Source organism: Bos indicus, chromosome 16 (genome assembly GCF_029378745.1).
Source record: "Bos indicus isolate NIAB-ARS_2022 breed Sahiwal x Tharparkar chromosome 16, NIAB-ARS_B.indTharparkar_mat_pri_1.0, whole genome shotgun sequence".
NCBI lineage: Eukaryota > Metazoa > Chordata > Mammalia > Artiodactyla > Bovidae > Bos > Bos indicus.
In genome coordinates this window covers 25,183,597-25,203,877 of record NC_091775.1, presented here as the reverse complement: position 1 = coordinate 25,203,877, position 20,281 = coordinate 25,183,597, and the positions used below count along the sequence as shown (strand labels likewise).

General features: G+C 45.9%; 1 protein-coding gene across 5 annotated transcripts in view; it reads right to left on the bottom strand.

Moving 5' to 3' along the window:
* LOC139176340 (mitochondrial amidoxime-reducing component 1-like) overlaps positions 1-20,281 on the bottom strand; it is a 45,438-nt gene that overhangs the window by 17,237 nt on the left and 7,920 nt on the right. For 2 of the 5 annotated variants that reach the window (XM_070767976.1, XM_070767979.1), the window contains 5 exons: positions 17,390-17,552; positions 16,387-16,527; positions 14,078-14,139; positions 13,916-13,987; positions 3,707-5,278 (listed from right to left, as the gene is read on the bottom strand). In XM_070767976.1, coding sequence (XP_070624077.1) covers positions 5,149-5,278; positions 13,916-13,987; positions 14,078-14,139; positions 16,387-16,527; positions 17,390-17,552 — 568 coding nt within the window. In that variant the 3' untranslated portion in view covers positions 3,707-5,148. Of the gene's footprint in view, positions 1-3,706; positions 5,279-13,915; positions 13,988-14,077; positions 14,140-14,446; positions 14,940-16,386; positions 16,528-17,389; positions 17,553-20,281 lie in introns of those variants that run through there. The other 3 variants (XM_070767978.1, XM_070767977.1, XM_070767980.1) reach the window with 2 other exon arrangements.

The following is a 20,281-nucleotide window of genomic DNA, read 5'->3' as shown; positions in this document are numbered from 1 at the left end:
GAAGACACAGGCAGAGAGAAGAGGGGCTTCCAAGGATGAAGAAGAATCAGGGGCTGTGGGCCTCATGAGGGAGGCAGAGGGAAGAACCATTTAAAATGCTGTAGGAGGGGGCTTCCCTGGTGATCCACTGGTTAAGACTCCACACTTCCACTGCAGGGAGTGTGGGTTCGAGCTTTGGTCAGAGAACTAAGATCCCATGTGTTGCAAAGGGTGGCCAAATAAATAATTTTTAAAAATTAAACACAAAAAATTTTCAAAGCTAGTATAGTATTAAAAGTAAATACAATAAACTAAAATGCTCTCTAAAGGTAAAGGAGCATGACAGAGGATCACCAAGGGTGAAGAGATGAGATCTGCCAATAATTAAACATGAATGAACTTGACCCATCGAATAAAACCAGCCTTGCTGCTGCTGCTAAGTCGCTTCAGTCGTGTCCGACTCTGTGCGACCCCATAGACGGCAGCCCACTAGGCTCCTCTGTCCCCGGGATTCTCCAGGCAAGAACACTGGAGTGGGTTGCCATTTCCTTCTCCAATGCATAAAAGTGAAAAGTGAAAGTGAAGTCGCTCAGTCATGTCCGACTCTTAGCGACCCCATGGACTGGAGCCTACCAGGCTCCTCCGTCCACGGGATTTTCCAGGCAAGAGTACTGGAGTGGGGTGCCATTGCCTTCTCCTTCTTCTGGAGTGGGGTGCCATTGCCTTCTCTGAAAACCAGCCTTGGAAGAAGTCAAATGGGAAGTCACTTCTCAGGTCCCTTTCTTCCTTAATACAGCTGACTGTCTGTCCGGGAAGACTAATAATGTGATTAAGGCAACTCCTCTTTCTGAGCTAGACCGTGGAGCGTGGGACCAGGTGGTCCCCTCGGTCCCCTGTCAGCTGTGTTTTGAGGGAGAGCAGGATCAGAGTCAAGGCTGTGGCCTGAGCCTTCTCCTCTGAAGACAATCCAGTCCATGCAGACAAAGGAATGCCTCAGGTACATTTTTATTATCCCAGTTCTAAGAACATCATGGTACTGAGCCAGATCCTTCCCCTTTCTTGAAACTGGGTAACTTGAGACACTATCATCACTCACTCATCCATTTCTAAGAAAGCGGTAGAAGCAAGTAATGTCTGTTCTTGCTGGTATGAGATCATAGTATAGAGTGAATGTGTATGTACAGTCGGGAGCACTAGCACCCCTGGGGTAATTCTGCTTAATGTGGTGGGAGGCAACTTTGGTTGAGCATAGTTGCCAAAGAAAAGTGAAGCTGGCGGACAAGGGATAGGGCCTCCCTGGCCCATGAAGCATGCTGGAGCCCTTGTGTTACATACTACTGTAAGACCAGGACTGGAGAGCCTGGGTTTCCGCCTCTCACTCTGATCCACTCCATCTAACCACGAAAACAGGTTTGGAAAATGAGTCCAAAGAAAGGAACTGCTTCTTCCTACGGGCTTTGGCAGGAGAGCTGGTCTAAGACACCCTCTCCACTCCTCCCTTTAACGTTTTAGTCCAGTCCCATCCTTCTGGTCCAGTGAGAGGCCTCTTCCACGTGGCAGGGGCCCTTTATCGTCTTCCCTCTTCTAATGAACAACCTCTGGCTCAGCACAGACCTCATTTCTGGCTGGTCCTCCCTCTAGAGATCAGTGCAAAGCTTCCCAAAAGGTGACCAGAAATAGACCTCTGAGGAGGGCAGTGTTAAACCCAAACAGAATTCTTCACTGCAGTTCTCTCTGGCGCCCTGTACTGGCTGCTGGGCCTTTGGAAGAGGAGTGAGGCATGCCAGACTTCCCAAAGTTATTAGTCCAGGGAATTCATTTTTTAGTAGCTTCCCTGCAAGCTCCGACAGTAAATAATCCACTTGCAATGCAAGAGGCCTGGGTTCGATCTCTGAGTAGGGAAGATCCCCTGGAGAAGGGAATAGCTACCAACTCCAGTATTCTTGCCTGGAGAATTCCGTGGACAGAGGAGCCTAGAGGGCTGCAGTCCATGGAGTGGCAGAGTCGAACACAACTGAGTGTCTAACACTGCAAGCAAACTTTCAGAACATCCCGGACCCAGTCAAACTTAGTGATGTGCGGTGTTAAGGTATCAACAGGCCTGAGAGTCACTCTGGCATCTTTGAGAGACTCCACAGTATCTGTTCTTGGCCACCATGGATTGCTTTGATTTGTCACTGAGTTTGGGGGGTACCTGCCTACCGTCACTGCTGGTGACAGCCTCCAGATGGTTTTCCAAAGTCACACTTGGCTAAGTCAAGCTTGCCTGACCTTTTCACACAGTTCTAGCAAACCAGCAGCCCTCCCCCAAGGGCATCTCCTCAACCGGTAGGAGACGAGGAGTTTTTCGCATTGTCCGGCCTAATTTCCATCAGGCCCACCCTGATTTCTTTCTGCCCTTGTGTGTAAGTTGCTGTTTCTTGCTCCTATTTGTGATGATCTGACCTTTTCTGGGGAGTAGCTGGCAATGTGGCCCTTTAAGCAGCCTGCCTAGGCTTTTTCCCACACGGTCCTTTGCAGGGTCTCCAGCTGTTCTGTAATTCTCAGACTGCACAGTGTGGCTGCAGAAGACACTGCCACCCAGAACGAAACACACACCGACAGTGGCTGCTTTTGTCTGACCGTGAAAGCCCATCGTCCACAGCTTTAAGGAGACCTCTCTGACAGTCTGCGATGGTCTCTACTCCTGACCCTCTATTTCAAGTCGAATTGTGTGCAAAGGTTCAGTCTCCAAAATAAACCAGACTTCAGTCCTGCCTTTGGCATTAACCAACTCATTAAATATAAAATAAACACAAGTAAATGGTTTTTAAATCTCACTGACAGAAAGCTTGGCAACGACTCTGAGATTCTAGAGGTCACTGGAACCTCTGTCTTAAAACTGGAATCTTCCTCACACTCTGAGGAGCAGGAGACTCTGCACAAATGAGGAGGGGGTTAGGGTACCCCTTCAATTGGAAGGCTGCCCTGCAATGCACAGGACAGGGTCTGCATGAGTGTGGCCTTTGACACACACTGAGTTCCTTGGGAAGTGGCTGTTACTATTGAAAAGGGGTTAGAAGTTCCGGTCTAAGGCATTCACCTTGCCCTGAATACTATCTAGGGCCAGCCACCAAACCAACCTTGAGTTTCTCATCACTGTCTAAGTATTGGCTGCTCTCAACAGAACTGATAATCACATGGTTCCCTAAATCCTGTGTGCGTTCTGCCATGGATTTCCAAGGTCCAATTAGTAATGCTACTTGCTGAATTCTTTCTGGGTTGGCCAGAAAGTTTGTTTGGGTTTTTCCATTGTATTGGCCAATCCAATATTTTTACTTTAATTTATCTGTAGTTTCAGCATAAAGTGAATTTATTGGGGAAGGTGATGGGCCAAGGATGACTGATTAATTATTTTAATTCCACTTCACTTCAAGCGTGGGGAAAACAAATTCCAATAATTCACCAACCAGAAAACATATATACGTGCACCTGTTACCTTATAACTTAACCTCAGAACTAGGCTAGGTTCCAACCATTACTAACCACTTGTATAAAACCAAAGTGAAACATACACGGCTTTAGGTTGAAAAGTATGTTTACATGACAGCCCTTCAAAGACGAGAGTATGCCTGAAGATGTTGTGTGTGTGTGTACGTGTGTGAGGTGACAGAATGATTGGTTTTGCCCATTCACATCTGTCAGCTTCAAAGTCTGACTTCTTGCCAAGAAGTGAGTACAACCTGAAACTAGTCAAAGCAGCTTCCATTTATTTACAGTTTAGAAACACATTTTTCATGACTTAGCTTCCTAATACAAAGAGCAAAATGGCAATGAAAGATAAACATCATCAGATACTAGAGTTATATAATTTGATGAGGAGAAAAATTAGATACTGGTTGTTAAGTGAATTGACATATGTTTTGCTTTTCTCCTTTGAAAGATTTTATTCAAAACCTGAAATACAGTGGTTTATTTCAAATCACACAATCACATTTCTTCTCATCCATGGGTCTCAGGACTTTTTCATCCTGGTTTTGAGGAGGAGCAACCAGTCTTGAGTTGATGGGACCAGCAAGATCCAGAAGGACCCCGTGACAGCACAGCCACGCTTTTAGGGCCAAGTTCCCACAGCAGAGCAGCAGAGAATACCTAGAGGTTATCTCAGTTTCTTTCAAAAAAAATTTTCTAGGCTAGAAAACTAAAACCTATCGGTCCGTTTCCCTCTTTGCAACAGCATGGCTGAGCTGTGACAATGCCACTAGGTGGCATCATGTCCCCTCCTGACCATTTCTTTGGGCATCGTTTCCCAGGGTGACATCAACAGCATCTCAGACAAGAGGAGGCAAGGGTGCCTCGCCTACTTAGTGTGACTGTTCCCTCTTGTATACTGGGAAAAGTTTGGTCTCACCAATGGGATATAGTTGATATTCTGTTCCATGGCAAGGAAGATTTTGTCTTCCATTCTTCCTATTCCATATCAGAGTCTGACAGCAATGCTGCTCTCTTGAGTTGATTTTCTTCCCTGACATCTCTGCTGTCTTGCCGCCCAGAGGCACAGTGTGCCCTGAAGGATCCATCAAATGCCATGGACACTAAGGTAATAGCGCCAGATCCAAAACGATCTAGGGGAAACCAACGTCTGAGTGTTTACTGAAGGCCAGGCTCTTTATACCCTTTTAAAAGCCTGTCTAGGACTTGAGCGGGAAAAGTGAAGTGACAGTCCAGCCTTATTTGGAGTGCTATTTAATTTCCATTGCATGCTGAGGAACGGGGTAAGAAAATATTCCAGAACATTTCTCTCGATCCCCCACCCTTTCTCTTCTCTCCTTTTCCCTAAGGCATAGCAGTAAGATGATGGAGGTTATGAGTAGGTGAATGGAGAAGAAGGAGAAAACATTATTCCACAATCATAGTTAAACAAGTGATTTTTAGAATCCTGCCTTATCATTTAGATGACTTACTGAAGTCCTATTAAGTTATCAAACCTTTCTTTGCTTTGTAGGCTGGGACGCTGGAAGCACTGGGACACAAGGAAGAAGTCCAGAGAAAGATGAAAAACTTGGAGATCACAGTTCTAAAGAAAATGCCGAAGAGTCAAATGCCCCATTTCAAAATACTGTGTTTCAAGTGTTGTCAGTTTTGAGGACATTTTTTTAAACGCATCTGCTATTCTAGGACATATGATTCCTATTCCTGGCCGAGCAGGTACACAGGGTCTCCCACGTGGATGGTCCCTGGGTTTTCCAGGACAAAATATTGTCCAAAGAGGGGTGATTTTCCGTATAACTTTCGTTCAGAAGGGTCACACAGGCGGTAACTGCAACAGGAAAAAGACCATAATGAGTCACAGCCAATCAGAAGGAAGAGCTCAAACGGTACGTGATCTCTTCTCAGCGGACGGATCCACACACAGGGCCGCCATGTTGCCCCGCTCCAGCGAGCGCGTTCCCTTCAAGAGGTCAGAACAGCGACTCCTGGGGTTGTGCCCAGTGCACAGACGACCAAAGTGTTACCAATGGCCACATTCCCACCTCTTTTCTCTTTGGAATGTTCCCTTTTTCGGCATTAAGGAATTAGGGACTCAGTATGCTTCAGTTCAGTTCAGTCGCTCAGTCGTGTCCGACTCTTTGCGACCCCATGAATCGCAGCACGGGCCAGGCCTCCTTGTCCATCACCAACTCCCGGAGTTCACTCAGACTCTCGTCCCTCGAGTCAGTGATGCCATCCAGCCATCTCATCCTCTGTCGTTCCCTTCTCCTCCTGCCCCCAATCCCTCCCAGCATCAGAGTCTTTTCCAATGAGTCAACTGTTGACTCATTGGAGGTGGCCAAAGTACTGGAGTTTCAGCTTTAGCATCACTCCTTCCAAAGAAATCCCAGGGCTGATCTCCTTCAGAATGGACTGGTTGGATAGACATTACTTTATCACTTCCCTCGGCATCTCTCCTCCTGACTCCACATCTGTGATCAAAACCACAGCCTGAGCAGTCCGTCAGGCTGAGAGGCCTGGAGTCATCCTTTGCACTGGTTCCCTCCCTTTCCAGTGTGTTCATAGCTGCCAGGTCCTGAGGTTTTTCCTGTACCACGTCTTTTGAATTTTCTCTTTTTTCTTCCACTGTCAATAATCTCACTTTATGCATCCTCAGATAACTCTAATAACTCTTTTCTACCCCCCTGGCTTGGTGGCTCCTCTCTGGGCTCCCCTCCCCCAGTTCCCCAAGCACTAGAAATCTACCTTTTCTTCAAGGCCCAACTCCAAAGCCACATGTCCTAGGAAAGAAACTCAGGATCCCCGGGCTAGGAGTGGTCTCCCCATCCTGGATTTCCTCTGCTGCCCCTTGAACACACATGTGCTGTGTCCTGCACTGTTAGAGCATGTCTGCCTGTTCTACAAGACAGAGAGTCTGTGGAGAGCAGGAAATGTGACTAACTCCCTTGTATCACTCACACCCAAGGCTGGGCCCTGTATGTCACCGGTGACCCACAATCATCTGTTGAACAAATTAAACGTGTTGGTATAAAACCCTCTGTTAGGAGCAATATTCCTATCTTTGGAGCTTCCCCAGTGGCTCAACGGCAAAGAATTTGCCTGCAAGGCAGGAGAATCACGTTGGATCCCTGGGTTGGAAAGATCCCCTGGAGGAGGAAACGGCAACCCACTCCAGTATTCTTGCCTGGGAAATCCCATGGCCAGAGGAGCCTGGCAGGCTACAGCCCATGGGATCACAAAAGAGTCGAACATGAATGAACAACTAAACGGAAACAACAAATTCACATCTTTTTCAGGCAAAAAATGCAAGAATCACCAGGAAAAGTGTACATGGGATGTGCATGAATAACATGGCAAGATTCTCCCCTCCCCCACCTCCACCAGGAGAAAGGTTTCCTTCTGTCTCTCATTTAATCTAACTCCAACTTTAATCATTTTTATAGCATTTTGATGGAAAGCACTTTTTCATTCTACTGTTTTCTGAGAAAAAAAACTATTGCAACAACTCAGGTCTAATTTTGTTCTGCATATCAGAGGTGGCTAATGAGAAAATGGGGAGGGTGAAACCTCTAGCCTCTGCCCCCAGCTGCAGGCGCTATGTCTGTTCTGGTCATTGTTGTATGCCAGCAGCCTGGCACCTGGTACGTTGAAGCCACTCGAAATGAGGTTGGTTGAGCCAACAAATAAATCAACAGGTGAATGGGAACCATGAGCCGCTGATCCAGCCGGTCCTGCCTGGCCAACAACATTCCCCTGCTCTGCAGTCAGGTCTGCACTGATGCTGGACCCTGGGGACCAGGCACGTCTCCTAGCCTGCCTCTCCATTCTCAGCCTGCAGTACCAGGGACATTTGGAGATGTGTCTGTCGGAGGGTGACTTCTTCAGGATGGAGGCAGATCGGGCACTTTATGACTCGGGATTTCTGCTTCTTGCAAGCTGGGGAGCCTGAGGCTCTGATTATCTGAGAGAGGGGTTTGAGAGTCAGTTCTGTGCAAACACTGACAGTTTACAAAGAACATCACACAGATTATCTGTTAATCCCTACAATGTGCCTATGTGGGAATATGTATCGCCCCCACTTCACAGGGAGGTGTCAGAGGAGTAACAGACTTGCCCAGGATCTAAGTGGTCAGGCTCAGGCCAGAACTGAGGTCTGGCTCACTTCAGAGTCAGGACTTTTCCCACCAGGGATGTGACCCCTGGTCATCTTTGTACCTCCTGGGTACTACACACACACACATGAGAAGAGGTGAGGGGGTTAATATTTATTCTGCACAAACCTTCAGCCATGCATGGGTTTCCTTGCCCCTTGACATCACCACCCACACACACAGGTACTCCCCCTCCAGGTAATTTAGGAAGGGAGGACCCACAGGGGTTGCCACCCCTCCCAGCCCAGCCCCTTAACCTGCTCAGGGTTGGGCCAAGGAGTTGGTTTGTAGGCGCGGCACTACCAAAAGCCCCCAGCTCTGTCCCACTGACGCTCCTGCTGACATTGTCGCCATTGATCTGTGGGGAGACTCGACAAACGAGATCAACAGCGACCCCTTGTGGGACTGAGGCGATATTGTCCACTGTCTGTGAATTCACATCCACACCAAGCTTTTTGTTCAAGAGACTGAAAACAAGGCATGATCTCATACATGGATCTTCCTTGATTTTTTTCTTCCAAATATACAAATTTTGCTTTTGCAGCTGATGATAGGATTGTGGTGCTGGTAACCCCATGGACTGTAGCCCACCAATCTCCTCTATCCATGGGATTCTACAGGCAAGAATACGGGAGTGGGTTGCCATTTCCTTCTCCAGGGGATCTTCCCAACCCAGGGATGAAACCCAGGTCTCCTATTTTGCAGGCAGATTCTTTACCATCTGAGCCACCAGGGAAGCCCTGATGATGGGATTAATAAATTGCAAATCCATGTAAAATCACCTTTCTTGGGCTTCCCTGGTGGCTCAGTGGTTAAGAATCCACCTGCCAATGCAGGAGACACGGGTTTGATCCCTGGTCTGTGAAGATTCCACATGCCACAGAGCAATTAAGCCCATGCACCACAACTACTGAACCTGTGCTCTAGAACCCAGGAGCTGCAACTATTGAAGCCCTAGAGTAGCCACCACAGTGACAAGCCCAAGCACGGCAGCTAAAGAGTAGCCCCCACTCACCATAACTAGAGAAAAGCCCTCATAGCAATGAAGACCCAGCACAGCCAAAAAATAAATAAAATCACCTTTCTTAGTGAATTTTCTCTTCCAGTGAATACGAAACACACTACCACATTAATGGGAGACACACATTTTGTTTCACTTAAAACAAAGGTCTCCATCCTTAAGGGTGTGGTGGGAGTGGAAACTGTTACCTATAAAGTGCTGCGGACTGGTGAGAGCTGCTTGCTTTACTCACTTATTGGTCAATGCCCAGACCATGGTTTGCAAGCAGGGTCTCTGATCACCACTGGGTCCCCACCGAGGGCACAGGATACTTCTGGGGACACCCAACTTGCTATGTGTATGAGCAGGTCAGGAATAAAACAGTACTGTGAAGACACCACAGACAGGAGGGACTGAAGGCCAAGCAGGTTGGGCTACCTTGCATTTAATGCAGCCTCAGAAAACGGAAAGAAGTGTCTCCAGGATTTTCCTTCTCTCAGAATGTGCCAAGCTCATAAGCGGAAACTATCAATAACCACAGTCTACATGGTCATTATGTATTTTATCATCTATTTTAAAAAGTAGTGTTTATTGCTTTATTCTAACCAAGGGGGAGCATAAACCAGGAGAGATATACAGTCCATGCGTGTGTGCTCACTCTCAGTTATGTCCAACTCTTTGCCACCCCGTGGACTGTAGCCCTCCAGGCTCCTCTGTCCATGGGATTCTCCAGGCAAGAATACTGGAGTGGGTAGCTATTCCCTTCTCCAGGGGATCTTCCTGACCCAGGGATTGAACCCTGGTCTCCTGTGTGTCCTGCACTGGCAGGTGGATTCTTTACCACCCAGCCACTTACTCTTATTAGGTCCGTTTTTACAAATAAACTGAAACATCAAGCACATAACTGACTTGCCAAAGTCACACAATTACGGGGGCAGGGGAGGACAGAGCCTGGTGGGTGGGGGGAGCTGTCTCCTTCCATAGTATCACTCGCACCAAATCCTTCTGTCTTTACTTCAGCACAGCACAGCCTGACACAGGCAGAGAGCAGCAAATGTCATTGTCCAAGTCCTCCTGCATCTAACAAAACATATGTTTCGACAGAACGAACGAGGTGATCCTTCCTATTGAAAGGAACAATGACAGACCCACACCGCTCCTGTGGGATCAGCATGGGAGTCACTCTCCCTCCAGCAAGAAAATAATAATTCCTTCTTCATATTTTCCTGCCAGCAGACCAGCCTCCACTGTGAGTATTTCACAGACAAAGGTTCCTCTGGGCCTGCAATCAGCAGCCATTCAACACTGGTCTCCCAGCTGAGAACCTGCCTTCCTGGAGCACTGCCCTGGGACACAGGGGACCCGGGAAGAGGGAAAGCAGAGCTCCCAGGTATCCTGCCCAGGAGGAAAGCCAGGGAGCAGAGAGGAGGCCCCCGAAACCACTTTGCTTCACTTCTTTGATTTATGTCAGGCGGCCCAGGCCTTTCTCTTCCCGATTTATGGCCATCTGTCCTGGGAGGGACATAAATTACGGCATCTATGGCAATTTAAATCTCAGTAAGATACAGGAGAAGACACCTAGGCTGGCTGTCCCGTCTCCTGGGGTATTAAGAGCAATTAGGGTGGACTGGTTGGGCTGCTGAGGGGCTGCAGGAGATCCAGAAGGCTGGGCTACTCCCAGGGGTCAATTTTCCTCCTTCTATAAACACAAGATCCCAATGGAAGGAGGGGCACCAAAGATTCAGAGGACTGGCCCCAAAGACACTTTCTGAATCCAGAAGGAAAGGTACCAGGCACCAAGCACTGTTGGGAGGAGAGAACAAGATGATGTATACAAATGGATAACAGCCAATTTTCCAAATCATTTGGCTGGCTTGCACACAGAACCCATGGAGGTCTGTCCTGCTCCACTGACTTCATAGGGAGGAACAGCCAGGGCCTGAGCTAGAGAAGAGCCTGCTGATCAGCTGGCAGAACCAGGACTCTAACCCCATGATGGGGGGCTTTCCCCACCTGCCCTGCCCTCCTCCTCCACAGAGCTGCTCAGTGATCACAGCAAAGTGGGAAGATGGAAGATTTTCCAGTTTGTGCTAATAGTGAGTGAACCAGCACATTTGGAGGAATCACTAGTCCTTCGCTGCAGCTTCTCTGACTCGCTCCCCTCCGGAGTGTCCGGTCATGTCTAATAAAGTCTCCTCTAACATTTCATTACGATCATCCTCAAACAGATGGGCTTCCCTGGTGTCTTGGACGGAAAGAATCTGTCTGCAATGCAGGAAAGGGAGTCTGTTTCATTCCATCTTTCACCAAGCTTGTTAGTCCAAGCTCTTTGGACCACCAGCCTCCTTTGATCAGCACCCATCCCTCTCTTGGGCTTCCCTGGTGACTCAGATGGTAAAGAATCAGCCTGCATTGCAAGGGACCTGGGTTCGACTCCTGAGTCAGGAAGATCCCCTGGAGGAGGGAATGGCCACCCACTTTAGTATTCTGGCCTGGAGAATTCCATGGACAGAGGAGCCTGGTGAGCTACAGTCCATGGAGACACAAAGAGTCAGACACGACTAAGCAACTACACTTTGATCATCAAACAGGCAGATGAGTTCAAAGAATTTTACAGAGAACATCCAATTGTCAGTCATTTGACCCAAAACATAACATTTTACTGTATTTCCTTTATCATATGTATTTATCCATCCATCAATCCATCGTCATTTTTTTCCATTTCCAAGTAAGTCACAGATGTCAGCAAATTTCACCTTGAAACAGTTCAGCTGGAATATCATTTCCTAGGGTTAAAATTTCTTAACTATTTTTGAGGGATGATAAAATTTACATGGAGTGAAATGTATAAATCTTAGGTGTTCTATTAACATTTTGTTGTTATTCAGTTGCTAAGTCGTGTCCAACTCTTTTTTTTCTCCTTCTTTTTTCTTTTTTTTTTATTGAAGCATAGTTGATGTACAATATTATATGTTCCAGGTGTAGTGATTTATGATTTTTAAAGATAATACTCCATTTATAGTTATTATAAAATATTGGCTATGCTCCCTGTGTTGTACAATATATCCTTGTAGCTTATTTTTTTAACTTTTTATTTTGTATTGAAATATAGCCAATTAATGGGACTTCTCTGGTGGCTCAGATGGTAAAGAATCCGCTTGCTAAGCAGGAAACACAGGAGATTCAGGTTCGATCCCTGGGTTGGGAAGATCCCCTGGAGAAGGGAAGGCAATACACTCCAGTATTCTTGACTGAAGAGCTCCATGGACAGAGGAGCCTGGCAGGCTACAGTCTATAGGGTTGCAAAGAGTCAGACATGACTGAGTGAGTAAGCCACACAGACACACACACACACACAGACACACACACACACACACAGTCGATTAACAATGTTGTGATAGTTTCAGGTGTACAGCAGAGCGACTCAGCCATACATATACATGTATGATTTCTCCCCCAAACTCCCCTCCCATCCAGGTGTAGCCTCCTCTTTGAATGTTTCTGCAAATTTGCACTCAATGGTGGGGATCCAGAGAAAAAGCAGCCATTTGCCCTTCACCTCAGTAATCTGGAATCTCCCCTCCCAACCTCCCTCCAACCCACCTCGTTTGACTCTGCTCCTGACCTCCCTCTCTGCCATGTGGCCTGGCCCTGGAATGACCGTCCACCTCGCTGTAGCCTGGTCTTGATGCAGGACGCTGGTCTCCATGGACCGCAGGTGCTGGCTTCATGCCTGGGGGCAACATGCTGTCTGGGACAGAGTCCCCACCCCCAGGCTTCAGCCTGCCAGGGAGGGGCCGATAGTAGTTTCTGGGTCAGCAGAATCAGCAGAGAGGGATGTATGTGTACAGTCAGCCGTGTCTGACTCTTTGCAACCCCATGGACTGAAGCCAACCAGGCTCCTCTGACCATAGGATTCTCCCGGCAAGAATACTGGAGTGGGTAACCATTCCCTTCTCCAGGCGATCTTCCTAACTCAGGGGTTGAACCCAGGTCTCCTGCATTGCAGGTGGATTCTTTACCATCTGAGCCACTAGGGAAACCCAAGAGAGGGATGGGTGCTGATTAAAGGAGACTGGTGGTCCAGAGAGCTTAGACCAATGAGCTCAGTGAAAGATGGAACGAAACAGACTCCCATTCCAGGGGAACAAATTTGGTCACACAAGTCCCAGTATAACCTCCTCTTAATGTGCTCTTCATGATGCCTTTTATGTCAGATGGCCAAAGTTCACTTCATTCCTTCCTCAAGTCTTCTGGGGCTTTGACTAAAGCAGAAGTTACCAACCACCCCCCCCCCCCACTTCTTCCCTCTCCTCTTCTGCAAGTAATACCCAAGGATTCATGTCAGGGTCCAAGCTGAGGGCCTCAGGAGCTGAAGAAATGAGACCTGACACCTGACCTGTGACCCTGCATTCAAAATGGAAGACCAGGGAAGATGAGCATCACTTTGAGGGTTTCCACCATGTCTTGGCTCCAGATTTGGCAGAAAACAGCACAGAAGGGCATGGATCATGAAATGTTTTAGCTAAAGTACTGCAGCTTGCTTATAGAAAGTTTAGAGCCTACATATCAGAATATATATTTCCCCATAATTCCATTACCAAAAGAGCACCTCCATTAATGTTTCATTTTACAGACTTCCAGCCTTTTAGCTACTCAGATTCATTTATATATTTTAAAAAGGAAAATCAAATTAAAAAGTCAATGCTATATATGCAGTTTTATAATCAGCTTTTTAAAATGACCATTATCGTAAATATTGGTCTATGCAATTTAAACTTATCTGTCACTGTCTTTCATTAAAAGAATTTTACTGTGAAACTATTAAGATAAAGAAAAAAGTAGAAAAAAAATAATGCAATGAATCCCCACCTAATTATCACCCAGATTCTATTTATCAAGATTTGACATATTTTTCCATGTGTGCTTTTGCTAAAATAACAGCACACCCCAGGTATCACTTCACTTCACTCCTGCATACTTCAACATGCTCCTCCAAAACAGTCGGGCCTTTCTTAAAGCACCGGAAAGCCCTTATCACACCTAATGAATTTGTGAGGTCACCTAATGGGAAGTCCATCGTAAAGTTGGTCAAAATACCTAAACCATATATTATTGCTTTTTAACTCGTGTGCTCGGATCATGAATTCTAAATGAAAAATAAAATTAGTTGTGCAAGTAGGCATTCTGAGACCAAAGCACCCAGAATATTTCCTAAATTACCCAGTCACTAGTACCCTCTTCTGCTTCAAGAATACTCCCGCGTGGTGTTCTCCCTGCTTCTTCGAAGAGATATTAAATTGCATAGTCTTACCTCTTCAGGGTCTCCAGTGGCTCCTTCCTGCTCATGACGCCGGTGTCCGAGTCCACTGTGGTTAAAATGCACCTGCACACACACACAGGGCATCATACACTGGAAAAAGCAGACACTCCCCCCCTTCTCCCCACTTCTCGAGCAGCAGCGTGTTTGTCTCACCTGGAGCAAGCCATCACCCTTTTCAGTTCCACATCACCAATAAGAAGCTCATTCCACGAGTCCTGGGGCCAAAGCACATAAATCAGGTGAGCACTTTGGAGCCCCAGCCCTGACTCACCCCTGTAGGGGGGACATCACAGGATTCGACAGCTAAGCAGCCATTTCCATCAGTGACGGCTGGCTTTACATCATGCCTTCCTGTTTCCGCCCTCTGCCTTTGATCTGTCAATTCTTTCCCCTGAAATGAAACCCTCCCCTTCCTCTCACTTGTAAAACCGGAATTGAAACTCATCTCTGAAGAATAAATACTGTATGGTATCACTCATATGTGGAATCTAGAAAAATGGGACAGACAAACTTATTTGCAAAGCAGAGAGATGCTGATGTAGAGAACACACATGGATACCAAGGGGGACGAGAGGGTGAAAGGAATTGGGAGATGAGATGGACACATATACACTATTGATACTATGTATAAGGTAGATAGCTAATGAGAACCCGCACAGGGAACTCTACTCAATGCTCCTACACTGGAAGGAAATCCAAAAACAGAGGGGATATAGGTACAAATATTACTTTGCCAACAAAGGTCCGTCTAGTCAAGGCTACGGTTTTTCCAGTGGTCATGTATGGATGTGAGAGTTGGACTTTGAAGAAAGCTGAGTGCCGAAGAATTGATGCTTTTGAACTGTGGTGTTGGAGAAGACTCTTGAGAGTCCCTTGGGCTGCAAGGAGATCCAACCAGTCCATCCTAAAGGAGCTCAGTTCTGAGTGTTCATTGAAAGGACTGATGATAAAGCTGAAACTCCAATGCTCTGGCCACCTGATGTGAAGAGCTGACTCATTTGAAAAGACTCTGATGCTGGAAAAGATTGAAGGCGAGAGGAGAAGGGGATGACTGAGGATGAGATGGTTGGATGGCATCACCGACTCAATGAACGTGAGTTTAGGTAAACTCCGGGAGTTGATGATAGACAGGGAGGCCTGGCGTGCTGCAGTCCATGGGATTGCAAAGAGTCAGACACAACTGAGCAACTGAACTGAACTGATAGCTGATTCAATTTGGTATACGGAAGAAATTTACACAACATTGTAAAGCAACTATACTCCAATAAAAATTTAAAAATAAAAATGAAGTTCGTCTCCTTCAGGAAGCCTCCTTGACTAACCCTGCCTGACTGGAGGCTGTAGGGAAGGCAAGGGTGGGGGCTGAGGCAGGCAGCAGGTGAAATAGAGGAGGGATTATGGAGAGGGGGGATTACTCTAGGTTGTAGGAGAGCTTTTCCTGCTTGCCTAAAATGGATTAAGACATCTCCCCTGGCTGGACAGGAACAAATCTAGAGGAGGCCAGTAACCTTACTTCCCTCTGCATCTCCAGAGGAGCATTTATTAATACAAAGCTCTCAGGCCCAGGAAGTTCCTCGGGCATTTGTCTACGGCCTGGGTCACTGGTGCCCACTTTAAGGACAAATCAGATAGATGGACTGTGCCCCTCAAATCCAGCAGGGGAGACAGCACATACACATAAGAAAAGTGAATGGTCAGTATTCCTTTTAAAAGGTCCAGAAAACCGGAGAGAAAGCATTACAAGACCGCACCCTTGTGCTGGTTGATCTGTGCAGGAAAGCCTGGTGCTGGTGGTTTAGAGAAGAGATTTTCAGGCTGCCCTGCTCTGGTCAGGGGAGGTTTTAAGGAAAAGGTGGAATCTGAATTGAGTCTTCCAGGGTGGAAACTTTGAGAGATACAAAAAAAAAAGGGTGAGGGACTCAAGGCAATAATAAGAAGGACATCTGATTGTGGTCCTGACCATCTTACCCTCACAGGGAAGGGGCTGAAGACAAGAATCCAGAGTTAAAACAAACCCGCCCAGTCCTTTGTTGATCACAAGCCAGAGAGAAAGTTCCAGACCCAGAATTTTAACTCTGATAGTGTGCATTATTCTTCACATATAAACTGCGGAGTTTCGTTTTTGCTTTTTTAATCATAAAATGAGTCTCTTGTATACCCATTCCAGTATTCTTGCCTGGAGAATACCATGGGCAGAGGAGCCTGCAGGCTACAGTCCATGGGGTTGCAAGAATCTGGCACACTTAGCAACTAAACTGCTTGTATGTTTCACAACAGTCCAAAATGCTGGGCACCTCAGCTGAGTGCCCCAGCCTGTTCTGTGTACATTTCTCCACCAGGAGGCACTGTAGTCTTCCCAAAAGATATGCATCCTTCAGAATAACCTAATCAAGCATCAAAGACTCACACCTTAAAAAAAAAAGTTAAGTCCCAGGAAAGGAGCAAGGAAGGCATAGTGTTACCTCTGCATAGACACCACAGCCTGAAATTACGATATTGGGCCTGAAGTTGGCTATTTTAACTTTCTTCTCTAGCCTGGAGTTGAGATCTGCCAATGATGCCTCAGAAAGGATCAAGAAAGGGCTGGCATCTGAGTATGGGATCTGAGGAGGAAAGAAGAATTGTTAGAGCATGACACACATAAAGGCATTTCTCAGAGGTCACAGGGGTCTGGTTCCTGGAACCTTCCACCCCTCCCTCACCCTACCTCCCCACGCAATCTTTCTAAGTATTTCTCTATTCCTTTTTATAGCAAAGTCACAGCAATTCAGAAGCTTTAAATAGCCTTGCAGATAACAGGAACTGCATGATGGAGTGAAGAAAACGGGGTCTCAGAATCTTAGAGCTTCCCCTTTTCTCATCCTCTGAACTCTCATATGTTGATTTTAATAAGGTGGTTGGGTTTGATGACCTCATTAGGTATGATAAAAAAATATTCACTGGTTCTATGGATATGTATTTTTCATGCAACCTGCAAATCAGCATTCAACATGGCTGTGGCAAAGGTGCCACGAAGCCTTGTATGTTTCACTCTTAGGATGAATTCTTAAAGCCTTATTCCTTTAAGGGCCAGTCTGGTCATTTAAAATCTGTGGATCTCCATAGCCACACTCATTTGCCCAACTGAGATCTGACACAACATGGCAATCCCAGTGTAAAAAGGCTGGATTCCTCATGAAATTACAGAGGGATTGGGAAAGATGCTGACCTAGAAGAGTTTTGAAGCCATGTTGGCACCAGAAGCTTCTGTAAATAGGAATTTTTGCTCTCGGGCAAAAATGCAAGAGTCCTCCAAATCAAGAAACACAGATGATGCTCCCAAGGGAAGGGCTTTATTTTTTACCAATAGCTTATGGCAAAAGTAACAGCTTTTGTCATGAGAGATCACAAAAGATAAAAGATGAGAACTGAGCTCAGCAGATATGTGCCATGCTCTCCACTTCCAAGGAAGCCTGCCTTCCTGACCTGGTCCGTGGGTGAGAATGCGTCTTCTACTTGGTGAGAATTTCTCGGTTGCATGTGGGGTTCAAAGTGCACCAGCCTGTAGGGCTGTGTCTTCAGGAAGTTTGTTATCCACTGGGCCGCAGCCTCACCACAGTCTCTGCCCTCGATCTCCAAGCCGTGCACTCTGCAAGGGACAGGGACAAAGAACAGGCATGACTTTGACAACCTGGATACCCTGCCAATGCTGCACAGATCCAAAAGGTTGCACCTCGCTGTGACGTCGCTGTAATTCCTTCATTACCAGAAGACATCATTTTAGCCTGGCCCTTACTCTGAGCCACATGGAAACCCAAATAAAGACAGAAGTTCAATCCCTCTTTTCTGCATTTTTTTTTATAGTTGATTTACAATATTGGGTTAATTTCAGGTGCACAATATATTGGCTCAGCTTTTTTTCAGATTATACTCCATTATAGGTTATTGTAAGATGTTGGATGTGATTCCCTGTGCTATAGAGTAAATCCTCATTGCTTATCTATTTTATAAACCTGAGATGCAGATGCAGTCTTATGATTCCTTGCCTGGAAGGAATGCAGGCAGAATAAAATGAGATCATGTGTTTGAAAAGAGAAGGAGTTCTCCAGAAGAAATCTAATGTATTAGTATAAAATAAAATTGCTGCAAAAATATGGTTCACTCAGTTGGACAGAAATCTTTATTAAAAGGCTGGTATAATGATAATAGGGGCTTCCTAGGTGGCTCAGTGGTAAAGAATCCACCTGCCAATGCAGGAGATGCAGAAGACCTGGGTTGGATCCCTGGGTTGGGAAGATCCCCTGGAGAAAAGAATGACAATCCATTCCAGTATTCTTGCCTGGAGAATCCCATGGACAGAGGAGCCTGGTGGCGTACAGACCACGGGATCGCAGAATCAGACACAACTGAGCAACTAACCCTTCCTTCCATATTTCAGGTTTTTAAAAAGTTGAATAAATTTAAAGAAAAACATCAAGTAAGTAAGTAAGTGGTTTATAATTTAACGTAAATCATGATCATGTTTCGAAAATGCTGAAGTTTGGGAAAGAGGACAGAGTCAAGGGACCTATGTCTTCTATATGAAATGTCTACTTAGTTCCTCTGCCCATTTTTAATTGGACTGTTTGCGTTTTTATCCTGTTGAGTTATTAACCCCTTACCAGATACATGTTTTGCAAATATTTCTTCTCATTTTGCTGAGAGTTTTCTTTTGTTGTGCAGAAGTTTTTTAGTTTAATGGAGTCCCATTTATTTATTTTTGCTTTTCTTGTTTGTGCTTCTCATGTCATATCTAAAAAATCTCTGCCAACCAGAGAAGCCCTTTCATCACATTGATTGATAGAAAATCTCTCCCAGATTTGGAAATTTCTTAGCTTTAAATAATCTTTCTCCCACCTTCTATTTCTCCTCTCCTGCTGCTGCTGCTGCTGCTAAGTCACTTCAGTCGTGTCCGACTCTGTGCGACCCCATAGACAGAGGCCCACCAGGCTCCCCCGTCCCTCGGATTCTCCAGGCAAGAACACTGGAGTGGGTTGCCATATCCTTCTCCAATGCATGAAAGTGAAAAGTGAAAGTGAAAGTGAAGTCGTGTCCAACTCTTAGCGACCCCATGGACTGCAGCCCACCAGGCTCCTCCATCCCTGGGATTTTCCAGGCAAGAGTACTGGAGTGAGGTGCCATTGCCTTCTCCTCTCTTCTCCTATGGGAACTCCAATAATTCACAAATTGTTTCTTTTAATGATATCCCCATAGACCGCATAGGTTTTATTCACTCTTTTTGTTGTTCTCTTCTGACCAGATAATTTCAAAGATCCTGTGTTTATTCTCACATTCTTTCCTTCGCTTGATCCATTCAGCTGTTGATGCACTCCACCGCATTTTTAATTTCATTCATTTTATTCTTCCCCTCCAGAATTTGTTTGGTTCTTTTTTTTTTTTTTATGATTTCTACCTCTTTAACTTCTCATTTTGTCCACTTATAGTTTCCATGATTTAATCAAATTGTCTATGTTCTCTTATATATCACTGAGAGTCTTTAAAACAGCTATTTTCAGTTAATCGGGCACATCACAGATATCCATGTCTTTGAAATAGATTAGTGAAAAATTATTACGATTCTTTGGCGATATAATGTTTGAATGATTTTTTTGCATTCCTTAGAGTTTTGTGTTGCTGGCTTTGCATCTGAAGTAGCAGTCACCTCCTCCAGTCTTTACCAACTGTTTTCCAGAGAGAAACACCTTGCCTCAGTCCTGGTGGGTATTCTGAGACTTTCTCAGGCCTTCTCCGGATACACCTACTCCATGCTTCTTGCTCTCTTATATGGCAGGATTCTTAAGCTTGTATGCTTTCTCTCAGTCCTGAAACCCATGAGACCAAATGCTGTCAGATTCCCTTTCTCCCTTCAAAAGTGGCACTAACACTTATGTTTGTGGGCTTTCCTGGGCCTGCAGATTTAAGCTACCTACCTGTACCTGCTCACTGTATGTACTGTCTGCCAAAGTGTGCTGGAAGTGCATACCGGGAGCCAGCCAGAGTTGGGGGTGATGTGGGTGAGGTATGCTAAGAGCTGGGGGTACCTAGGGGGCCAATTGGGGGTGTCAATTGAAAAAATGCACAACATGAGGGCTGCGAGTTCAGTTTAATTTGGGGACTTACTGAGGACTATGGCCCAGGAGACAGCCTCTCAGATAGCTCTGAGGAAATGTTCCATAGAGGTGGGAGGAGGTCTGCTCCTTTGTGATTTTGGTGACAGAGCATTTGCGCGATCAAGCACACATCTTAGTAGAAGGTTGCTGCAAGTCACAAGGGGCAGAGTTTATTGCCTTTTTTAGGTATGAGAAGATACGAGAATTTGGGCTCATAAAACTTCTGAAA